The sequence below is a fragment of the Desmodus rotundus genome, chromosome 3 (assembly GCF_022682495.2).
Source record: "Desmodus rotundus isolate HL8 chromosome 3, HLdesRot8A.1, whole genome shotgun sequence".
Taxonomy (NCBI): domain Eukaryota; kingdom Metazoa; phylum Chordata; class Mammalia; order Chiroptera; family Phyllostomidae; genus Desmodus; species Desmodus rotundus.
Window position 1 is genome coordinate 171,154,540 of NC_071389.1, and position 25,977 is coordinate 171,180,516.

Genomic DNA, 25,977 nt, shown 5'->3' on the forward strand with positions numbered 1-25,977 from the left:
CAAATAATAGCACAGACATCGTTTTTTTCCCCTCACCTTGTCACCACACAGAAGAACATTATTTATATACCTGTATACTCTGTCTTTCTTATAATGCCAATTAACTTAAGCCTGATTGGTAAAAAAGGAGAATGTTGTTAGTAAAACATGAACATTATATTGGTTCATGTGCAATTTATTTTTCTTTGGCAAAAAGGGCTGCGAGAGTGGGAATAGACATAACTTTACAAGGAAATGAAAAAGCTCTCAACTGCTGCCAAGGCAGGAGATTATTCAGCTCTATTTTTAAGAAAATTAAAAGGTAAGTGCCAACACTAGGACTTCCTCCCCAAAGAAGCACAGGCCAAGCCTCACAGAACGCTAGGCTCTTGGCAGGCTGTCCTCTCTTGGCTCAGAGCTCCACGTCCACCTTCTGGGTGTCACCGGAGCCCACAATGTGCACTTTCTCCCCATTGAAAGGGTGTATTTTTAACACTTCCTGAAACAGACCTGGCTGTCCGAGTCACAGTCTGTGGTGCTGAATTTTGATGGTGATGATGCCTAGGCCTCCTGTGGTCTGTTCCTAACCTAATTTTTATTTATTTTACAGGTATAAAATTTATGATTTTATACTTGTGAGTCTTTTCAGGAATATGAGTGCTATCTTAGAGCAGAAGTGCGCACCTACTTTTACTGCTATTTTAATAAACTCTGAGATTGACTCCTAGTTCTAAGCATTGGTAATTTGACCCAAAATTTAGGGACACACTCATTTGGACAAAACTTAATGAAGTAAATGTTTTAGGCAACAAATTTGGTCTTAAATCATTATTGGAATTTTAAATTTCAAATAACTTGTTTTCTAAATACCATTTTCAGTCTACCATATGCTATATAGATCTCCCCAAATTTATGCATATATTGTTTCAAGACAATTGTTTTTGAATCGGAAGTTTGGTAGTCAGCATGCATTTTTCCCATAGAGGCAGAGAGGTTCCACTGTGTCATGTATCGGACATACCAAAATAGGATGCTTACAACTAGAAAGACAAAATTCCTTTTTTCTATTTTATATTACTAGAGGAACTTCCTTTATTCTCAGTCTTATTTGAGCATAACAAAAGGGAGTACTGGCCCGCAGATTCTATGTTCATCTGCTCACTTCTATGCTCTAGGTTCTAAGAGTAAGGCATCCCCATTGGATCTGGAGAGAGGGAGCTGCTGGGGTGAACAGAGGCTGTGAGACTAGAGAAGCAGAGGAGAAATCTAGGGAGGGAATTGTAATGAGATCCTGCAGCACCTTTTTTTCCTCCTCTCCCAGCACCATTCTATTTCCTCTTTTTACCTTTGAGAATCTGTGGCCCTCCCCCAAATATACTTCTTGGACAACTTGTCCATTGTAATTTGGCCACAATGTTATGCTTCTGTCTTGCTTGCAAGGGTCCCAGAGATTGACCCCTCCCACTTCCCTTTCCTTCTGTCATAGCGATTGCTGCCAGGCCATGATCAGCTTTCTACCCCAACCCCTAGATGAATGGTGCCCTTTTCCCACTTCCCAGGAGTTAGCACATAATGCTAATAGGTCTTACACAGAGGCATGTGCTAGAGTTAAACCAGAAGTTGTTAAGCTAACAGGAATCTCTGTGGTCTAAAAGGTAAATCGTAAATGTTATGTTAATTATTTCACTTGAATATTTAGAAATAGGCTTTTAACCTCAAGGTCTACAGCTTTACTCTTTAACAACAACAATAACAAAAAAGGCAATTTCCTCAGCTTTCATTCAAAACACTCCCTTATTCCAAGGTGTTCAATTCTTTTAGTTCTCACTTCCTCTTGCATTTTCCACTTTTGATAAAATTTAGCTGCTCCAGTTAGAGGACCAGGCAGGGGGAGTGGGGCAGCAAAAGTCCGTTTCTGTTGTTTTGCAGTGTCGGCCTGACCAGATTCCCAGGCCCCCAGCTGTTTGGGGCATTACCCTCCTCAGTGTAAAAGGAAGGCCTTCTACTCTGCCTATGGGAAAAATTTTCCTAAGTCTGACAGGAAGAACAAACTTTGCAGACCACCTATCTCTTGTTAGAAAGAGCGTAAAACAAATATGATGATTCCTTTTTCTAGTTGAAGATGGACTTGACCTAGAATTAACAATCAAATTCTCTTTTAGTTCACAGTTTTCCTGTCTCTTATTTGTCATTGACAACAAAAACAGAAATGATTTCAACTAATACTTTTTTTACTGTTCTTTTAAAAAAAGTAAAATGAATTATACCCAGTCTTTGAGCATGGATGTGAAAATTAGTATATCCTGAATTTATAATTTGTCTATTTATCATACCTAGTGTTCGTATAGTGAGTGTATGGAAGCCCACCGCAAGTGATTTCAGTTCAGGTTGAACATTTCTGAAATAAAATAAAGGCAAAAAAAATCATTAAAAATCATTAAAATGCCAAACCGAGTGCAACAGTAAAACATTTCTGTGTCATTGTTCTTCATGGTTGAATAAAAACCTTCAAGTAAACAGCTGACTTTATTTAAAGTTCTATTTTCAGTTGTTTTAAAAGGAAAAGATCTGAATGATAATAATTATTACTTTCCCCTTATTTATTTAATGAGTTTTCAGGATGAAATATAGTATTTCGGGATAAAATACATCCTTTATTCCATCCTTCATCCTTCATTTCAGTATCAATGACAATTTGTAATTATGTATTTATTTTTAAGCTTATTTGTCTTATGTCAGTCTTCCTTGTCATACTCTAACTTGAATGGGAATAGATATTTTAGCTATTTTACTCATCATGGGATATTCTTCATGAAGTATGGTCTAAATATTAGTTGAATGAGTGAAGAAAGGAATGAGTTCTGTTCATATATTTTTTCTTGTTTGTGAAGGTATTTGAGAGACTAAGTTAAAAACCATTCTAAGGGTGGATTAAAAGTTTTGGAATACTATAGACCTTATATCATACAATTTGGTTCCCAAATATTTTCTTTCAATAAATCAATAGGTAATTCACTCTGACAGGCTCATCAGGATGTAAGGTATTTCAAAACTAAAAGTTCTTTTGGAGTCAAAACAGAGATTCTTTAAGAATTAAGGCAATTTTCAATGAGTTTAATATTCTTAGTAAGAGGAGCAAGTATAGAATCTATATTTTATCATGTAAGAATCAGAGGTGAATTATTATTATGTCATTGAAACATCAAAATAATTATAAGAAAATGCATTCTTAGAACATTAAAATGTAACAAAATATGAATTTGGGTACCAAATATATTGTGGGAAAAGATGTATGTTGTTTGGTGTGCTTACAGTCTCATATTAATAAAAAAGCTTTTAAAAAGTGATACTCACTTAAAAACCAGCATCATATTTGAGGCGGTTCCCAATGATGAGATAAAAGAACCCAGGACTTGCACTACTATATAAATATAAAATTTTCGTGTACACTGATCATCTTTTGGGCATGCACCCAATTTTACTGAGATGTTTTTGTTCTGGAAACCAGTTGCTTCCACACAGCTACAGTTATAAAATTCCTACAAAACAGTTTTTGAGATATTACAGAATATATTTGCACAATACGACTGATCTATAAATATAGTCCATTATATTTAAGAAGTCTCTCATTCCTTCAAGCTTAAATATTTACAATTTATAGAAAAATATTCTAAAATACAGGTGCTTGATAGTTGAAAGGCAAAATGCTTTACTGGATTCCTTTCTAGAAAACAAAATGTAATTTACCATTAACATTTAATTCATCCTTGCTTTAAAAATTAGGAAAGAATAAAAATAAATTAATGTCTGGAACTGTATATAATTTTCTCATTAATGTAAATTCTTTTACTATTTCTGTCCTACTCACTTTTACTACACATAGCACACCTACTTACTCTCTTTAACAATCTCTACTAAGCACCAGGGACATTCTTTGGGGAGGATTACCGAGGGAATCCAGAAAATATAGTAATTTGGGAGAGGCCAAAAGTCTGGGACTAGAGCCACCCACTGGCGTGGGGCGGAGTCCAGGGGAAAATGGACCAGACTTTGGCCAGCCAACACCAAGTTTAAGAGCATGATGACAGACTAGAGAATGGACGATATTATTACCAGAGAAGGTAAACCTAACAGAATACCCTAACAGTTTGAGGACAGAAGGATAAAACTTAGGAACAAATGATTTCAGAGATTTAATTTAGCAGGCACTTTATATAGACAGGCAGCCTCAGTAATTGTTTCTGAGTCTAAGCTAAACTAAAGTTTAAGGGAAGTTTAAACCTAGTAGTGCTAAAGGCTAATTACTGAAGGAAAAATGGAGGAAGAATTTGAAGTCATACTTATCTGATAACCAAGCTTTACTGTTTAACAAGGAATAATGTGGAAAAACCCTGTATGTAGCAAGCCTATTGGCCAATAAAACCAAACTTACATATAAAGAATCTTGTTTTGAATGATTAAGAATAATTTATTTTTAAGGATTTGGCAAATCAATTCCCCAGTAGTCTCAAAATGTACAGTCATTGGCAATATTAAGAAGATAATGTCACCATACTAACCAGAGCTCTGGACTCTAACATCATGTCTCAGGCATCACTGATAGGCGGAGTGAGACCATGGATTAAACGGGGCACTTTCAGTGAGATGTGGGGTTTAAAGACGGTCCTTGAGACGTATTTGTGCAAATTTATGGCCCAATTTCAAAAACTCTAGGTGCTTTATTTTTTAAAAAATGTCAGTACCCTTCAATAATATGATTACTATAACTACAGACAAGAAAAGCATGAAAAAAGTTTGAAAATCAAAGGCAGAAGGCAATAATCATAGATTATATTGCCAATGTTGGTTCTAGAAAAAAAGGGCTCAGGAAATGGCCCTCCTACTTTGTGAGAAATTCAGTGGATTGGAGGTAAAATAGAGAACACCCTACTTGGTCCCCAACTGTTGGGAATTACCCAGGAAACTGGGGAAAACCCATAATATGCATGGATGGAGATATTTTGAGTGAAGAGGTAAATGGAATTTCTATGCGAGATGCTAGCAACAGGTTAGCAGAATACCAGTTTATCTTGGGTAGAAGTGTCAGCTTTGGGGAAATGAAAATTGGAAAGCTAGAGTTGGATAGTGAAGTGAGTATGAGACTTTGATTACTTTCTTTGAAAGACAAAAGTGTAGTGAGGCTAGAGATAAAGTTGTCAGAATCTATATGCAAAATTATGTATAGTTTTCCTGGAAAGGTAGGGAGTGTTGACAAGGAGTTGGCTCAGGACTTCTCCCTAATGGCTGAAGGGTATAAAGTACCTCCAACTTAATGAAAATAGTATCCTTTCATCAAATGAGGGGTTTTTATTTTTATTTTTGTTGGTTGTTTTTTATTTCTCAGTATTTATAGTACTGTGAATACTATAGCTATTCAAAAAAGTAATTTCTGCAAAGAATATAACTAGACACATAGGACAAGGACATCTTTAGCCAGCCGTGCTAGTCGGTGAGGCAGTAAACCTTTACTAATCCATTACACACTCTTTTCTAGAGTATCTTGTGGTATATAGTAATTTGTAGAAACTGACTCCTGCATAAGATTAAATACTATATATTTAAACACCAAATGAATATGGGTATAAAAATTACCTAAGTATTTCACTAAAGGGAAAAGGATCATCATAACTATCCATTTAAAGTAACCATGCATTTTGGGGGGGTTGATTTAATCTTTATTGCATATTTTCCGTTACCATTTAGTTCCCTTATACTCCCCCTACCCCCCGCAAATTCCACACAGTTGTCCATGTCCATGAGTCCTTTTTCCTTTTTGTTCAATCCCTCCACCCCCAAACCTCCCCCTCCTGCCCCCCATCCCCATACTAGCTTTTTAGAGATCCTAAATGCGTTTAAATTCTAAAAGGTCATATTCTTATCTACTCAAGAGGAAAAAATGCAAGTAACCTCAAATGAAAATTCAAGCAACAGAAAAACCTGTTTGTTTCCCCAGTCAAATTTTGTTCTATTTCTATATAAATTTTATAAAATCCAAGCAGAATTTTATATGAGGCTTTGTTTACACAAGATCACAGCCATCACAATAATACAATACTGGAAATCCTTTTCTTTTATCTTCTTACTCAAGCCACGATTATAGAAAAGTTTGAGAAGTAATTGTTAAATCAATATCTGTGATTTTCATTAAGGAGAGAAGGAAAAAAAGAACTAATACTCACTATAGGCTTTTTATTGTCTTTTGAAGATTTACATCCTGCTAGACAAGGTGACATGTAAGTTATTCCATTGCTCCCGCAGACTGGTTCCCACTGGTCTTTATCACAATTGCAGTTTGAGTTGCAATCAGAAAGTGATACATTTATGTGAGATGCCACTGTATTATTTCTGGAAATATATGATACACATATATCAAAAAGAGAGAGACAGAGAGAGAGAGAAAGAGAGAGAAGGAAGAGGAGGAGGGGGAGGGGAAGTAAAAAGAAGAAAAGGAAAGGAAGGGAAGAAGAGGAGAGGTGAGCAGAGGGCAGACAGGGTAGAGGTGAGGTGAGGAAAGGAGAAATAAGGGAAAGGGTTGTCCTTTAGTTCAATAGGGAAATTTGATGAGCAATGATGCCAAAATGGCAAAGTTTTATAGGGCTTATTAACTTTTTCACCCTCCATCTTTACCCAGACGTGATTTTTGATCTAGATAAGGTACAATAATAAAAGAAACCAAAGAGGTTAGGTACGACTTAGACAAGAGGTCTTTGTGATTCTCTCACTTCCTTTTCTATTACTCAGTTTCTCTGCAGCAGGGTGATGGCATTAGACCAAGGCTCTTCCTAGCTCACTGTGAAGTCCTATTAGTTCTTGAATGTTATTAAACTAATTTGAATTTAATAATCTATGTTTTCACTACATAGGAAAATAATTCAACATGATAAAGCAGAATACCTGAGGATAAATTTTCTAAAAATCAAGAAAAATACCATCAGTTGGGAGAAACTAGAAAAATTCCATATATTTTTGAATAAAATTTCAACATACTTTATAATGACTTACTGTAAAACATGGTTATATTTATAAAATATAATCTTAAAACACTGCTAAAATTTAAAAAACAGAACTTTTGTATAATTAATTTTCTGCTTATAAATTTTTAAAATAATTTTTTGTTTTTGGCAAAAGTCTTGATAATAATTAAGGGTTGGTACATTATCTTTGAATGTGAAATTAATTTACATGAAAAAAGAGAAAAGTAGATTCCAAAATTCCAAAATTCTATTATAAATAATTTTACTAAAAAGCATCTAATAGCTGACTCCACCTGGGGACAAACGGCCGGGAATGGTTGAGTTCAATGAGTAACCAGCCGGTTCAGACACTGCAACCAGAAACTCCTGTGCTCACATTCGTTCTTCCACGTCTTAGCAATGTGACTGCTCTTCCTAAAATCAGTTCTGCCACGTGTAGGTCATACATAATGACATCAAACTCATAGGAATTTTTTTGGAAAAAAATTAATTTGGCAGTTCTCAAAGTTTTGTTCTCAGTAGCCCTTCACTCTCAACACTTTGGCGGTCCTCCAAGTGTTGGTTCGAGTGGGTTGCATCTGCTGATAGATACTCTGTCAGAAAATACTGCTGAGAAAACGTCGGTGCCCGAGAACACACAAGCACACGCTCATTATTCAGCAGACTAGTGTCCTCACTGCATGCCTCACAGGCTTAGAAAATGTCACTGTAGATTCATGAGAAAAGAGAATGAAAAAGTGAGTACTACCTTGGTATTATTTTAAAAATACTTTAAAATTTGTTGACGCTCTGGTAAGCTCTCAGGGACCCCTACAGACCCTCTTCTGAGACTCTCTGCACTAACTCACAGTTTCAGAGCTCACCCTGCTGACCAGCATTTCACAGATGCTGAATATACAGATCCTGCATTTGTTTTCCTCAGACTGTGGATTCCACAAGGGCACTGATGTAACTGATAAATCTGCCTGACTTTGAAGGAGGCATTTGGTAGCATTTTACTGATTGAAAAATATTCCACAAGACTGTAACTGCCTTCTTTTGAGCAGATGGCACAGTTATTACACTTGTTTTCAGGGAACTGGCTAAAGGCTAAAGCCTGCCCTGACAATTAAGGAACCCTTGAACCGATGATGTGAAATAGGGCCGTCTGAAGGCCTTGTAGACTTCAGACAAGTAGTAGTTTTTCTGAGTCTCAACTAATAAAAAAGAGAATATAAAAGGGTTGGGCTGCATGATCCTAAGGTTCTTTGACCTCTAAAGTTCAATGCTCCAGGTACTCTGTATTTTGATTTAACAGTAGAGTAGGTGATGCTGTATGGAAATAACAACAGTCAGGATTAGGAGGAAGCCAGGAGATAATGCAAGACGAGGTTGGCAGGCCTCCAATAGCACGATGATGCTTAGGTAAGGAAATATGGGAATATTTGACAAGTTAAAATTGCTACTTCATGGGATCTAGAGTGTAAAAGCTCAGAACCCACAATAAGCAGTTAAAGAGCATGGTGACTGAACTGTGATTCAAGGATCTTTGCTTGTTACTTGAATGGGAGTCTTCCCAAATATGAACCTTCCTAAGCTTAAGCTGTTGGCTGTATTTAGTAGATGATACATATGCACAGGAATCTTGCCCTTGATTTGGGGTAGAGATTGTAGTAGTCAGAATAATTCACAACATTTGATAGTAATAAAAATGAAAGGTTTTCTAGACTCTGCTATGCACTTATATACAGGATATTTACCAATTTTGTTAATGAAGACAATGCCAGAAGAAGCAGTATTTGTTTGCAGAAAAGGTGAACTCGGTAGTACAATGTAAGAAAATGTTTTCTTGTAAAGATAGTTGTTAAACATCAAAATTAACTGCAGATATAGACAGTTCAGTCGCTTTTAGAAAATGTCATTTATATTCATCTCATGATCCATCCAAAAATATAATGATTAAGGCTAAGAATTTTGGAGTGAAAAACCCTAAGTTTGAGTCAAAATCTTAACATTGCTAGCCATGTAATTTGTGTATCCCTCTAAACCTTGTTCTTTTAATCTATAAAATTAGGATTAAAGTACACATCACTCATTGTAAGCACCCCATAAATGATAACTATTGTTACAAACTATGTAGTTTTTCAAAGATTTTTTTCCCTTGCAGTCTTTTACATTACTCAGTTTATACATTGTGCAACTATATATTGATAAATACAAACCCATCATAGGTCAAGGTTAGCCCAGCAACTGATTTGCTTTCACAGAAGAGTGCAAAATTGAACAGGTGTATCGCGCAGATCGCAATATTGATACATAATAAGTATTTGGCAATTCCAAGCAAGGTAAATTTGAATTTTTTAATGATATATCCTCCTGTAAACATTCCAGTTGCAAGAGATGGAAGGGTTGTAGCTCCTAGAAATGAAAGAAAAATTGTAATTATATACAGTTATTCTGAAATGGCTTTACGTATGAAACACTGTGTCCACCAACCTAATTTACTATAATCTTATTACTTCTTAAGAATGGCAGCCCCAGATGGAGGCAAGCAACCAGTGTACCATGTAGGAGAGATAAAAATTATTTCTTCCTGCCAATGCTGAGGGTTTGGTTTCCCCCAAAGCAAAAGTCAGCGACAGAATATTTGTATATCTGAACAGATGGTTTCTATGCGATGCTATTTCATCCTGGAAATCAACAAAACATCAGCTTCCCACACATGAGCCTTTTGTCCTATCATCTAAAATCCTTTACATCTCCTCAAAACAAAGAGTTCTAATTCTTAAAAATACTCCAAGTTTACCCAGTACATCAGAATTGAATACTTGAATTAATATCTCTTTTTTATTAATTTAAACACACATATATACTTGAGATGGTAAACAGGCTTATATACAGTGTTAAAAATGATTGATCCCTCTTATAAGTTTTCACTTCATTGTACTGCAAGAGTTATTAAACGTGAAGAATGCTCTAACAAAAAGTTCAGGCTGGGAAAATTACTGGGAGTCAAACTTCACTCTTCCAGTTCAAGCTTTTATCTCAAATTCCATATGAGCATCATACATAATTATCATTTTCTTATTTATCTGTGACCTACTCACAAACCACTTGATAAATTCAATTTAATTTATTAAATATTTATTAAGTTTCTACAGTGTTCTGGGCATTGTACTGGGTAATGTACTGCTCTTAAGAATTTGATATTATCCTGGGGGAAGAATGATGTAAGAAGACCTTTCCTTCATGAGAAAGCCTCACTGGCCATGGTAAATGAATATTGTAGCAAAAAAACACCAAACTGCTCTACAATATGATATTTGTTTTGAATTATGTAGACATCAATGACATGTTTAAATTGTTTTTCTTTGGGAAACATCACTGTTCTATTTTTGTAAGTAGCTGAATTGATTCAAAGTCCATAAATTATGGAAATGCAATAATTACACTACAAAGGGCTTTGTCTCTGGATCCCAGCACTAAATGATAAGACCCAATTATGCAGATGCCATGTCTCAATATTTCATTTACATGCAATTTTTTCTTCAAAAATTTATTCAAAAATAATATGAGGTGCCACTTCAAATTCAGAACAATGATGATATCACAAGATCGACAAATTTGATAAGATTTGCAAGAGAATAAATTGAAATTATATTTAGTAAAATATGAAATTGCCATCCCAATATCACTCACAACTCCATTACTGGGTAGTATATTTCTTATCAAGCAAACATGAACAATGTATCTTACCAATCACCAAGTTAGCTTCAGATGCTGACTTATCATATTGTTGTTCTATGTATTTGAAGACATAAGTAACAACAGCAATAAAGGCACTGGCTTGCACCAGTGCCAGAAACAAATACAGAACATATAAGGGGTTGGTAAGGATGCTCTTTAAGGACTGGAAGAAACCTATAAAAACATAAATATAAAAAAATAGAATAATGTAGCTTAAATATATATTAATATCTTACTCTTATAAATATGTTATATAACATTTAAAATTATATAACTACATAACACCAGAAAGTCAAAGTACCTGCAATTTTATCAACAATTTTTTATAAATTCCTTCAATTTTTGTCCACATATACATTAATATTTGCTTCATTCCTTTTACCTTAATGGAATCATATATACATGCTGTTTGCAACTTGCTTAGTTCACACTGTATTTGGTTACTTTTGCCACTCTACCATACACCCACAAACACGATTAATGAATTTATTCGTTCTTTCAACAAATATTTGCTTTTCAACTGGGGACCAGGCGATATGTTTGTGTTCAAGAAACAAAAGTTAATAAGACATGAAGTGTCTCTTATTTATTAGCACTTCATAATGTAATTGTTATATTATTAATAATGTAGTTATTAAATAGAAATTTAGCTAAAGATAATATAATACAAAGCTCACAGAAATAAGAAGACTAAGATTCAAAAATCATGAAGATTGATTTAGTTAGTGCCAGGACACAGGCCCCTTTTTTTTTTGGTACACAGCTTTTCCACCATAAACTCCTGCCCCAGTACACCTGGCAGTGTTATATGTCACCTTTCTCAAGGTGCAAGGAGAGTCAGAGAATAAAGACCTGTCTCAATTGATATCATGTCAATAATAGCACAACCACTTGCACCTACAAATAGCAGGGTAACAAATTCATAACTTCTGTCCATGGCAAGAATTGTGTCATCTGGGTCAGTGATTAACAAGTCAAACAGCTGTATTGGGAGTTAAAGTGGGAGGAGCTACTTAGAAAAACAGGCGAGGTAGCAAAGTCTAAAAGGACAGAACCGGATACTGAGAAATAGTTACTTCTCAATAACTATTGAGAAATGGATGACACAGGCTTTGAAAGATTTTGTTCTGTAGATCACTAAAGGTTCCCATTAGATGTGGTCAGAATCAATCCTTCTTTCCAATGGCAACTAAAAATAGTTTTATCTGCTGTATGCAGAAAGGAGAGTTAGGGCAAACAGTGTAGAAGAGGGAAAAAGAAAATTTATAACTGGAGTAAATAATATTTAAAGTTATTCGGCCAAAGCATGCTAAACTTTTCTCACGGGGCCCCAGTCTGGAGGCCCACTGACGGGTGAGGCACTCTAAGTGAGCTGTGACGCTGGGTCAAGGGCAACAGAGCAGAATGCTCGACAGATCACTGACTGTTCCGGGTGGGTGGGAACGTGGATGTCGCCTGGTCTGAACCTCACACAATCGTGATCCACAATATATCCTCAATAATTGCACCAATAAACAAGTCAAGTGACATTAAGCTAATGTCCTCAGAAAGAAATTTGCTCCATTTTTGGCCAATTCTTATTGTTCATGATTTTATTTACAAGTTGTTTTTGTAATGAACTGAACTATTTCTTTCTTTATTTCTAACTAGTCTTATTTCTATTCAAAAACTTATAGAACAAATGCAGTTTTGTTTATCTAAGTGGTCTTAGTTATTTTATCGTTCCTAACAGCACATAATTAAGGGACTCTTTACTATTCTGGTTGCCATCTTACAAACACAGTTGATAATATAGATGATATTTACATGTGTCCTATTTCTGTATATTCATTACCCTCTCCATTGTTTTGGGGCTCACAATCAGTTGTGTTCTTTTCGGTTTTAGTCAATCCACTACTTTTCATGAATTTGAGTTGGTATAGTGGAAAGAGCATAGCCCAAGGAAATTTTCTCGGTATGCTATTTTTAGCGTACATGTTAAATTTCAGAAGCTTCTAACGCAGTGATGTGCTGGTAAATGTTTAGCTGACTCTTGGGAAAACAAGGCCTGATTTGTGGTATTTCCTAATTTACACAGTAGTACATGGTGGCAAATTCCCCCACGATGGCCAATTTCAAGCTTCCAACGTAGCTGACAAATGAACAGTCCTCTCTCACCAGCCAACAGAAGCTGGCCCCGTCACACCACTGGTTTTGCGTGAAAGTGACGGGGAGGAGAAGGGAACAATAAAGTGAGCATAAGAAACCATGAGAGGGAGAGCTTGGGCTCTACCTGAGAATATTTAATTCACTTCAGTGGAAAAGGGTTGTCAAGGGGTCAGGCATTGCTCTGCTTTGGTTTTTATATTCCGCCGCTTCCTTGCAAGGTGAAGGTGCACTCACACCTCCTCGTTTCCACTACCTTGCGCTGACTGCTGCTGGATCATTCTCTAGGTGACTGCTCCTAAACTGTTCTCCACTAGCCCTCAGGGCTTCTGTCTGAGAGGGAGGCACTATCAGATTGTGGAGGATCATTATTCACATGACTTACTGTGAGCATCTTAGCTACTGCTGGTGCTTCTACTTTTTAAAAAATATTTAGGTAAGCAAATTTTTTTCTATGTGATTACAAAGAAAAAAACATGTTACTCTAATTATCTAGAGAGAAACCTCTGACTTCTTTCTCCTTTCTCCAACTCTCCACCTAAGAAAAGTTAAGTTGCCCAAGTTATAGACATTGAGAATTTCTTATATCTAACATAACTATAGGACTTAGAGACTATATTGCAATTGTCTCTGTGTCTCTTGGTACAACCCACTAGATTGTAAATTCTAGGAAAACAGGCAATATTCTATCACCAGGGCATAGTACAGTACTTGGCATTATTTGCAAATGAGTGAAAAAATGAACAAAATATAACAGTCCTTTAAACCCCCATGGTTCACAGCATATTATTTTGAAATGAATATATACTCTTCGGTTTATAAGTAACAGATATTTTTAATCTTTGGTTGGTTTCTCCCTGCTAAAGACTACAAACCTAGTCCTCTTCGAGGAGTTGATTTGTGTTCAGAAAACTTTTATTAACCTTAGTAGGACTCTTAGAAAAAATAGTTCAGCTAAATTCAGTGCAGAACGGTTATCTCTAGATGATTTGAGCATGGAATTGTTTTGGAATACTCACTCCTCCCTTTCACTGGGATTAACAATTCCAAGTGACAACAAATAGGAAATACTTACCCCTTAAATTTTCAGTCATATTTCTTGTATGATTGACTGGACTAGCCCTTTGACTCTTTTCCTCATTTATTTTGAGCACATGCAATGATGCCGACGCTTTCCTTTCTTTCTGTGGCTTATCCAGATTTTGGGGCAAGAAAAAAAATGGTATGGAAGAAATAATAGAAAATAGTCCAGCAAAAAGGAAGCCAAGCCACCAAGCACCAACCCAACGAGAGTCCTTAGGAGTTATTCTTATACTGCCTATAATAAAGAATTAGGAGAAGACAGTAAAAAAAGTTACTTTAAAATGCAGTAATTCTGGGCAATAAGGGTAATGATTGTTCTCCTCCATAGAAACAAATAAACTATATTTTATCAGTTCTGAGACACTATTTTCTTTTTTCACATATTGTCATCTCTTAAATCAGGATAAGCTTAAAATTTAATGACATCATATAATTGCTATTGTGCAGGAATCAGTCATGTCACTGCCTGAGCTGTTGTGAACTTGGTGGCTTTTCTGATGACATTAACTGGACAAAGCCCTTAGTGACCATTTAAGCTTGCAAAACCATTCAGGTACCAATTACGGAAGGCATAAAAATCCTTGCTCTTGTCTGAAAACTACTGGCACCATCTGCTGAGGTTAAGAAAGCACCAACAATGAAATTGACAGAAGTCTACAAGAAATTCTCAGAGCCAATCATAGGCCCCCCTCCCAGCCCCCAGCCCCCGCAACCACACACAAGAACTTGCATTTCCAACTCTTTGACACCACAGAAGATGATATTGGTGAAGATATATATACAATGTAATCTGAGTTTAAACACGACCAGGAGCACTGGGCTCTAAAATTCAGGGATAATTTAATTCTATATATTATTTTATTTAAATTCTATTTTTCCTGAAGGTATGCATGAGTAAACATCATATCTAAACAAGTATAAATACGCTATTTCAGGAAGCATAAAGTGAACATTCTGAGTATAAGAGAGCACAACACATGTATAACGTACACACCGTAGAAGTCTGAAGCACAGCCGTGGTGCCACGACTCTTTGGTCTCTCAGAAAACTTAGTGACATGACAAAATATTGAGTTGACTTAAAACTGTATAGAAATAAATGTAGAAGAGGGGATGGGGGATAAATTATGATGAAAAAAATTAAATTAAAAATAAATTATCCATTCTATTTATTGAACTAGCTTTCAAGTATGCACAGATCAAAGTTTAAGATTGATTTACATGATCATATTGTTTCATAAAACTGATCACATTGTTTCATAAACAGCAGCTCAGACAGATTTTAGAAAATGATCGGTAAGAACAGTGACTTCATCTACATGCTAAATATTTATTCATGAAATGTCATTTTGATAACATTTTCCCTGTTCTTTCACTGGTCTACATATAGGAACTAGAAGTCATAATTTAGTTAAACTGGGCATGTCGAAGTGTTTTCCTTTTTTTTTAAATATTTTATTTATTTACATTTAGAGAGAGGGGAAAGGAGGGAGAAATACAGGGAGAGAAACATCATTGTGAGAAAGGAACATCAGTAGATTGCCTCTCGTGTGCACCCAACTGTATGTGCCTTGGGGACTGAACCCACAACCCAGGCATGTGCCCTGACTGGGAATCGAACTGGCAACCTTTTGGTTTGCAGAACAATGCCTAACCAACTGAGCCACACTGGTCAAGGCAGTCAAAAAGTTTTCCATGGCTCACACACTGTCCTAAAAATCAAAAAAATGAAAAAAAGCAGATAAGAATCTGCTTTTCCTTGAAAACCAATCACTAGATCTTGTCAATGCTGGATCGAAATTTCTTTATGGAAAGGATAGGTTGAGGCTGAGTAGCTGCCTTTGCTTTTTGGTGTGTGGAGAAGGCAGTGAGTCCACCCCCAATTCTTCCCAATTAACTGCCACACCTGACACTCTTCACTCGCTTATGTTATCTGTCTGGCTCCTCTAGGCAATGGCTTTTGCCAAAGTGTACTTTATCACATGTTTACATCATACTCGTGGCTGCATAAGAGAAGATACAATAAGGTCTAAACATTCAGTGGTAGAAATGGAATTAACAGGAACTCTAAAATACTGCATAAGGAGTGATTTCTGATTATAGAAAGAAGTTACAAAACTATCAGCCTAAAGACTCTAACAATTTATTTGTGTACTCTTTGTGATAAAAAGCGACGATGAACATGGAGGTGAATGAGTAGAAATGTATAGAATGTAAACCTGAACTCTAATTTACATGTCCAAAATAGAAGATACAAAACTTTTCAACAGGTACTTGCTTAAGTTTTATATTATAAAACACGTTCAAGTTTGTGGTTATTCTTGGCCTACTGTGATTTTGAAAATGAATCCTTTGATCTCCTTGGAGATCTATTGAAGTCCAGGCAAGATAGAAAATAAGATATGTTTATTCATCAGCATGAATTACTTATTATATGTTAAGTCAGAAATCATCTTGCTATGTTCTAAAAGAGATGGCAGGTGAGCCACAGATGTTTATGGCTCCTTGTATGAAGGCTGTGATAAAGGCATGCTCTTGGTGAGCAAAGTAAAGGCACTTAACTTTGGGCTAGTTAAGAGTGGTTTCTTTGAAGAAAGTACAGTAAGTTTTCTCTGAGCAGGAGCCACATTTTGGAAGAGCCTTTAAGAACCATGCAAATAGAAAATGGAGAGAAGGTTTTCCAAGAGTAAATGCAGGGGAGTGATACTACAGGGCACATTTGAGAAATGTGCCAATTTACAATTATTTTGGATGAAGTAATCTTAAGCAAGTTTGTTAAAAAAATGTTTAGACTTATTATAGACTTAGTGGTAAAAGCCTGGTATAGACAGGAGCTGAACTTTATTTTTATTCTGGTTATTAATACATTTATTTCCTATTTGTAACTTTTGACAAACCACCAGCAAAGGAGTATTGCATGTTAATTCAATTACTTGGAAGGATGATGTCCTGTAGTGGAGAAGCATTATCATGCTACCTTGTTTTGATTGTACTTACTCAGATCTACATATCCAACATCCACGTATATCTTAGCAAAGAGAGATCCCACCGTTAGGCCGAGAATTGGACCAATCATTGTTACTGCAAATAAACTACCTGAAGATATTAGAAAACAATTTTATCAGGTGCCAACAATACATGGGTCTTTTCAATATGTTTTTTAAAGTAACATTACACAATAAAATGTTTAAAAAATAAAAGAATGAATTAAGAAACAATATTATTTGAAGGGTAGACCCAGGTAAAGTAATCAAAAATCTAATATTTTCTGTACATTACCTAAATAAAAAGAAGAATCTCCTTCTTTTGCAAAATCATCCAAGTAAGAAATCCCCAAGGGTTGTATGGGAGTCTCCCCAATGCCACGAAGCATATTACCCATTAGGACAAGTAACCATGCATATGTCTCAGAATCCCTTTCCAAACCTTTGTAGACAAGAGAGTGTTTCATTTCAATAATTAATCTTAGCATTTCTATTAGAAACTCAATCACATTAATCCCTTAATTATTCCATTAAAATATTTTTGCTTTTTTCTAATTATAAGTGATTCATATTAACTTTACAAAACTTGAATATACAGAAAAGCACAAAGAAAACAAGCAAAAACTATCTGTCATCCAACCACACACAGAGAGCTGCTTCTAAGGTGTGTGTACTTGTATATCTTCCGTATTTTAGTGCAAATAAACATATGTGTAAAATTCTTTGTGTTCATTATATAGTTAAATGTCCAGTTCTTATTATAATCTACTTTTGTAGTACTTAGCGCTCTATTATGACAATTTTCCCATGTTATTAAGAATTCTTGTGTAGAAGAATGTATTTCAATTGCAGTTTACATTAACTGTTACTTTGTATGAGTTTCAGGTGCGCAGCAAAGTGGTCAGACAACCGGATACTTGACGAGGTGATCCCCCAGATATTTTCCGTGCCTGCCCGACCCCGCAGAGAGTCACCACAGTACTAGTGAATACATTCCCGATGCCGTACTTTACACTCCTAAGACTATTTTGTAGCCACCAATTTGTCCTTTTCAATCCCTTCACCTTTCTCACCCAGACCCCTAATCCTCCTTCTTTCTGGCAACCATCAGTTTGTTCTCTAAATCTATGTGCCTGTTTCAATTTTGTTGGTTTATTTTGTTCTTTAGATTCCACATATAAGTGGAATCCTATGGGAATTGTCTTTCTCTGTCTGACTTATTTCACGTAGCATTTTAATGGCAGTATAGTAGTGTGCTGAAAGAAGTTTCACAATTTACTTATCAATCTCCTACTTTTCACTCACAAAACATTTCTAATTTTTTATTCTATTAAACAGGGATGCCATATCTGTAATCATACATCAATCCTTATACATCCTGATTATTTTCTTAAGATAAATAAGTGAAAGTTAGAACTATTGATTTAAGTAGAAATTCATAATTTTGTTCTTTACTATATTGAAAATTAACCTCCAAAAAGAGTTAGAAATTTATATACTCCTAGTAATACATAAATGTGTCTTTTTCCTCTACCTTATTTATTTTTATTTTAAATCTTTTCCTAATAGGCAGAAAAATCTGTAATTAGTGTTAAAATTTGTAATTTTACATGTTATAATTTGTAATTATGCATTTGTGTTATAACAGGCTAAGAATTGGTGTAACAATTTTCATAAATAGTAGTTACATTTTTATATATTTATGCCACTTCCCTCTTCATTTTAAATGCATATTTTCTTTGACAATTTTCTACCAAAATATTTTACTTTTTATTATTTCTAAAAGCTCTTTATATACTATAATTAACACTACTATAAAAATGCAAATGCTTTTCTTATTTGTTTTAAATAAATTTTGCTAATCAATTTTACTGATGTAATTAAGTTGATAAATTTTAGAATATTTATTAGTGACACTAATATTCACTAGTTTCAATTCAGTTCTTACCTTTTTTCTCTATCTCAGGTGATGTTTTATTGAGTAACATACTTTGATTAGTTAAACAGGTTAATAAGCTTGATGTTGAATTCTCTGATGGAATAATATAGGTTTCTTTAGAATACCTGTAACTGAAAGAACATCCCCAGATTAATATTTTTGTTTCAGTACTGAGTATTTTTACTTTTCCCAGAAGTACAGAGAAAATTTCCCCTTTATATACACCATTCTCTTCTACAAATACCAGCGTCCTCTTTGTCGACTTCCCGGCCTGTGTTGTAGGTGATGGGTGAAAGGGAAACGGAGAGCTGGGTAAGAAACGTCCTTTACTGCTCCCCGGGCAAAGGGTAGTGCACACTATTGCGCTATCATCCCAGGAGGGCTTGTAATCTCTCCAAGATACAAATACCTCGGCTTTATGCTTTTCTAAAAACTTGCTAACTGTGTCTCCTATCTCTTTGAATCATCTTCAAAGATAGTCACGACCTAAATTATTTGATAAACTTTATAACATTTAATAAACTTTAGAGCAGTGTTTTCCAAATCAATCTATAGTACACACTAATTCATCTGTATTTTCTATCAATAATCTATCTGAATTTGTTTTCATGGACACGTGCACACACATACACATACTATCATAAGCCTGACACTTCAAAACTTAGCTTAAAAAGTTCTAATCCACTTTAATTTGATGAGGAAAACCTTAAGAACCACAGCAATAGAATAGGGTCAAATGTTGATATACCTCATGAGCTCCAAGGGCAGCCTACGGTATGCCAAACATTATACTCAGCTCCAAAACACTAGAAATAAAACAGTTTTTGTACTTAGGGAATTTTACACTAAGATGAACATATATATAACAAAAGATACAATAAATGTAATACACTGGGTCCTGAGTTGTTACAAAGTAAAAGGGGATGATCATCTTTTGCTGAGGTCGTGCAGTGAGTAGATTAGAGAAGACTTCCCAGTGAGGATTGCATGTGAGATGAATCTTGAATATAGATAAGAGTTTAATAGGCAGACAACAACATGAAAAAGTATTCAAGATTGCAGGAAACACTATGTACCAAGGTATGACATATGAGGACACATTTGGAAAACTGCAGGCCCAGATGTGGCATTCAGCCACGGGGAGCAGTGTAAAATGAAATTAGGAAGAGAGTCAAGGACCACATCAATGAGCAACCTGTGTACGAAAATGCATTTATAACAGATACTAATCCACAGGTGAGACGCATTCAATATTTTTGACTATAACCAACAATATGAAATGCATTTTATGTCACAATCACAAATTATACATGTGCACACACGTACACACTCACAAGTATATGCACAACCAAAACAAAGTTTCACAGAACAATATCGTTCCTACTCACATTGTATATTCTTCTGTTCTATTTTATTCCATTTGATTGTATCATATTGTTGGTTTCAATAATTAATCTGAATCAATTTTTTGGTCCACTAGTGGTTCAGAATCTGTAGTTTGAAAAACACTGTTCTAGAAAATTGGGAGTTTCAAACAGGAGTAAATTAAGTTTGTGTTTAAAACACAAAAATAATTTGTGTTTTAAAATGAATACTCTAATATAGAATATGAGTTAGAATAGAGTTTAGACTGGAGACAAAATGTCCAGGCCAGAAAGGAGAGAAGCCTGAAGTAGTCTGGGGACAACGGGGATGAAAGGATGGTACAACTTTGACAGACGAGAGATAGAAGAAGCAAGGCTTGGTGACCACTGGTCATTTGTGTTGAAATAAAGAAAGAGCCTAGAATGAAGCCCTTGAGTTTGGTTTGAGTTCCCTTGTGGCAAAATATGAATCACTGAAAGAATGCATATGAACTATCTGAGCTGATTTGGGTACAGGGATGGATTTGGTTTTGAATATATGGATGGGAAATGCTTGTAGAATGTTAAGTTGGAGATTCCTGGGAGGTGGTTGATTAAATAGATCTTGAGTGTAAAAAAAGTCACCACGGTTTAGGGGATAGCTGCATTTAATGCATACAATCCACGCGAATCATCTGGAATGAAAAGTAAAAGGGACTGAAAAGGGAACTTAGGGGATACTGACATTATGGCATCAGCAGCAGAACAAAATGGTGGGCGTGATGAGGAAACACGAAGATAGGAAATAAATCAAGAGAGAATAATAAAATAAAAAGCAGAAAAAGTACAAGCAAGAAGAAAGTGCTTATAATGGTCAAATATAGGGGAAAGAAAATGAATTAATATGATAACCAAAGGCAGTTGGCTTTGGCAATGAGTAGGTAGTTAAGGACTTTAGCAGAAATGCTCATTGTCTCTCAATACCCATTCTTCCCTCCTTCCATTGTAATAGAAGGTGGAATTTTTAGCTAGTAGCATGGCAGGCTGGAATAAAGTCTAATTTTCCCACGTATTTATGTCTGGATGGTGCAAAATGTAATAAAGTTCTGGGCGATATGAAGTCAGTAGAAGTGTTATGCTTCTGGAAATATTCCCTAAGCCCCAGGCTGTGTGTACTCTGTTTCTCCTGCTTATTCTTCCCTCCTTATGTCTCGTGGCCTGCAACAACGTTGCCACAGCTTGGGCCATCACCTTGAGGCTATGCGAGACAGAGCAATGTGAGAAAAACCAGCAGCGCCTTACCACCCTGGGAAAGCTGTAGTAACTTTTTATGTAAAAGAGAATGCAGACAATTGTAACTGAATAAAAAAAAATTAAAAAAAAACAAGCTTCCATCTTACTTAAGCCATCCCTATTTTAGATTTTCTATCATTCGTATTTGAGTCTGATTTTAACTACGCAGTCACCTTAGGATGAACTCTCTGAATGGATATGGTAATGGGAAAACCCACACTGCAGTAGGTTGAGTGGGGAAGTTTATTAAACATATAAAATAATAAATGTATAGGCAAAGACATGAAGTATATATGTTATACTTCTGTAAAGTATGACTAGAAAAAGTCATAGAGATCTTTTTTATTTCTGATGAAACTATAACTTCATCAGTGCTATTTGTATTTCAGATTTAGTCAAAGCTAGGTGGATAAAGCAGTTATTATTATGTTAAATAATAGTGATAATAACAATTATCACTATTATTATTAACAATAATAACAATAACAACTATTATTAATGAAAATAATAATAATGAGTGATTATTACATTAAAAAGTAAACTTTATTTTTATACATACTTAGTGGGTATTCTTCCAAAAGATGACTGCTTATTTAAAAGGATACAATGAAATTTTATTATTAACTTACAAGTAAATGGTAATTAATGGCACACAGCTGTTTATCACTTACTAGCCCATGAAGAAATGTGGCAAAGCAGTCACAATACTTCCAATACCCATAATGAAGCAACCAATTCCAATTATCCTCGGTCTGTGTAGTTTGGATCCAAAGTAGCTCACAAATAAAATCACAAGCAAATTTCCTAGAAAGAGGCCAAAATTATTTTAATATGATTCACTATAGCAAACCCTGAGTCCAATTTTGTCTTCAGTAGAACAGAAGGCCCTAGAATGAATACAAATAGAGCATAGGACATGGCACTTTCCCTCAAAGGCCATGCAATTTAATTGAGAAAATGAAACTCACTTACATTAAAACACTCACTGTAAAGTTTTATGATATTAATAATAAGTAGAATAGGTTTCAGATACAAAAGAAAGCACTTGAATACTTGGCAATATTAGTAAAGTAGAACTTTATTGAAGAATTTGGAGTTAACTGGATAGTTAACTGGATGGAGAAAAATGGAGAAGGCCTCGGACCTGAGAGAACGTTCTTCATTCGTGCATTTATGCATTCACTCTAGCATTCTTTAAACTCCAGTTAAGTACCTGCCCTGGTGTTAGGATCCAGAAATATAAACAAAGAAGGAACCCTGCTCTCTGTCCTCAATGTACTTACATAGCAGTAATAAAAATACACAAATAGGGGTGCTGTTAGACCACAGGAAGGGGGAGCTGAAGTTAAATAAGGGTTTTGGAAGTTTCCTGGAGGAGGGGCCACGTGAGATTTAATGTTGAGTATGAATTATTTACATTAAAAAGGGTGAGAAGAGCGTTCCGAGGGAAGGGAGTCATGACCAATTCTGATCATACATGTATAGTAAACAACAACCAAGAATTACTGACTGTTTGATGGAAAAAATAGCATAAAATAAAAGTACCAAAATGAACTGGCAGATAAAGTAACCTATGAAGAAATAGTTAAATAAGGAAACAAAAAAAGGAGAAACTTTGAAAAAAATCTAGTTAGAATTTGTAGAGGTGCATGGGTATCCATAAAATAAGAACTGGCAGACTAAAATTAATAAAAGAACACTAAAGTATTATAAATTAAAAATATTATAAAAATGTACATGTTGGGACCTGGTATGATGAGAGATAGTATTAAAAATATTGCTGAGACATCAAGATAAAAAGATACAATTTTAGAAAGAATAGCCTGAAAAACAGACAGAAAATTTAATATTCATCTTATGTACATTTCAGAAGAAAATAAATGGAAAGAAATAAATTTAAAAATATAAATTTCCTGAGCTAAAGGAAGACTTAAGTATTCAGACAAAAATGTCTACATTTCTCCACCACAAATAATGTAAAAGCGGTAATCCTGGGTACATGCTGGTAACATTTCTGAGACTCAGGGATAAAGAGGAGGTATCTACCTATCAGTGCGTAACAATGATACTGGTAATGATTTTTCTTATGCAACGTTAGGTGTTACAAAACAGTAGACAGATATTTAAAAATGTTCTGAGAAAAAAAGATTTTGCACTTTTAATTACACTCAGACATTATCACTTGAATGTAATAGTGAAATAAATACACTTTCTAATAAGCAAAGGGCTCAGAAAATGGCATATGTTTAATTATTTCTGGAAAAAATAAATATGTGAAAATAATCTTCAGAAAAGCTAAACGTGAGACTTAAGTCATAAGAACCAGGAAACAGTAGTAAGACAAGAAACAAGTTTTAACAAAAATGTTAAGAATAAATTTCTCAATAAGAGGACATACAATAAATTAAACTTGAAAGCTAATAACAGATTAATATTAAAATTCTAGGTGACTTCATTAAATCAGGGAGGTGAAAAGTCACGGATACTTTAGGGTGTAAAATCCTTTGAATCATGAAGAGTCAGATTCACAACAGAGACACAGATGGGTCTTCCTTTACACAATTATTTTTTACAAACTCAATATCTAAATATATTTTAAATAAAGTTCAAAGATAAACAACACATTGTAGAAAATATTTGTAATCCATACAACAGACATAATGTTTGAGTCCTTTTCAGTTATTAAACAGTGAAAAAAGAGAAAAAATGGGCAGAGGTAATGAACTACCAATTTATAGGATAAGAGAAAATAATGTTCAACGATTATACAAAACCCCACTATTATGAGAGATACGCAAATCAAAATGGAGACAACAAAGCAACATATTTAAGGTCCTAAAGAAAAAGAGTTTTAACCCCAAATTTTATACCCAGTTAAACAGTAGAAACTTAACAGATATTGCTCTAAAGTTGTTTCTCCTTCCTCAAATCATCAGAATCAGAATCCTCTCTGTAACCTTTTTTTAAAACTTTTTTTTTTTTTTTTTTTGCATTAGGGAATCTCGAGAGAGGGAAGGTAGAGCCCTGCAAAGTATTTATTTGCAAGTAATGAGACTGTGTAGACCAGGGTTTTTCAACCTCGGCAATATTGATGTTTTGGGATGGATAATTCTTGTTGTGTGGACTGTCCTGTGCATTGTGGGATGTTCGGCAGCATCCCTGGCCTCTACCGCTAAACGCATTGGCAAACTCCCTTCCCTCAGTCATGAGAACCAGGAAGGTCTTCTGATATTGCCAAACGGGCCCTGGGAGCAACTTCACCTCTGGTTGAGAACCAGTGGTGTAGAGTGTGTATGAATAGTTTTACCTCTGCAAATCTGGTTACCAAGTAGTAATCAAAAGAGAAATAAAAATTACCAATTTCAAAGCTTCCATCGATTATGCCAACAACAGAGGACGATAAGTCAAATCTCCTTTCTATTTGGGTGATGGAACTTTTCATGATGGATCCACCTAGCGCCTTAGCAATGAAGCTGAGTGAGAGGGCTACCAAGAAAATCTAAGAGAAAGCAGGAAAAGGGAAAACGCTTAGTCACAGAAATGCGTATTCATATATTCAAAGAATTAAAATAGCTTTTCTTTTTTACTTAAACATATGATTTTATCATAAAAAATATACCTACCTTTCCTCTGCACCATTCGGCACCTCTTAGTCCTTTGAATGTTGGCATCACTATGCTGACAAAGCACCGTTTTCTAACGTGATTACATCAGATTAGTAGAACAGTACAGACCATATTTCTAATTAATGTTAACTGGTTGATTATAAAAAAACTAGATAATGTCTGAGACGGCCATGAGATAAGCTATTATTTGTTTCCAAGTGGATAGCATAGGCTGACTTTGAGGGTAATACACAGCATTTCCAGGAAGCCAGCTGGCAAACGGAAATCTTCTCATTTATGAATCATCACTGTTATTGGAGAAATCCAAATTAAGAAGAAAATAAAGCAATGTATTTAATGTTCTAAAAAAAGAGTTTAACCTCAGTGGTTATAGATATTGTATTTTCAATTTCATTTTAACAGAATTCATTGACATCCTTCTGATAGCCTACATTCATATCTGTGTGTTTCTAGTATGAAAACCTGAGCTTATTGTGAGCTGCGCATGGGCCTCCCCCACCCAGTTCATGGAACTCTCACGATAGGATTAGTGTGCTTGTAAGAGTTTGCTTCTCTCTCTGTCTGCCGTGTGAAGACCAAGCAAAAAAGATAACTATCTGAAAACAAAAAGAGGGTTCTCACCGGAACCCAACCACGTCTGCACCCTGATCTCAGACTTCCAATCCCCAGAACTGTGAGAAATAAATTGAACTTGTTGAAGCCACTGCGTCTCTGGCATTGCTTTCTAGAAGGCCATGCTCACTTAGACAGACAGAGTTATTGAAGAATGAAACACAAAAAGCAGAAAGATATCCCAACATATTCAACGATGTGGTACAAGGAAGAACAAGACACATAGGAGAACGCT

General features: G+C 35.2%; 1 protein-coding gene across 1 annotated transcript in view; it reads right to left on the bottom strand.

Annotated features, from left to right (window-relative positions):
• LOC112318472 (solute carrier organic anion transporter family member 1B3-like) overlaps window positions 1-25,977 on the bottom strand; it is a 39,045-nt gene that overhangs the window by 6,232 nt on the left and 6,836 nt on the right. The window contains 11 exon segments of the mRNA XM_024575738.4: window positions 2,313-2,377; window positions 3,334-3,518; window positions 6,198-6,363; window positions 9,194-9,389; window positions 10,728-10,892; window positions 13,939-14,181; window positions 16,943-17,041; window positions 17,225-17,371; window positions 18,878-18,999; window positions 22,176-22,308; window positions 24,862-25,003. Coding sequence (XP_024431506.3) covers window positions 2,313-2,377; window positions 3,334-3,518; window positions 6,198-6,363; window positions 9,194-9,389; window positions 10,728-10,892; window positions 13,939-14,181; window positions 16,943-17,041; window positions 17,225-17,371; window positions 18,878-18,999; window positions 22,176-22,308; window positions 24,862-25,003 — 1,663 coding nt within the window.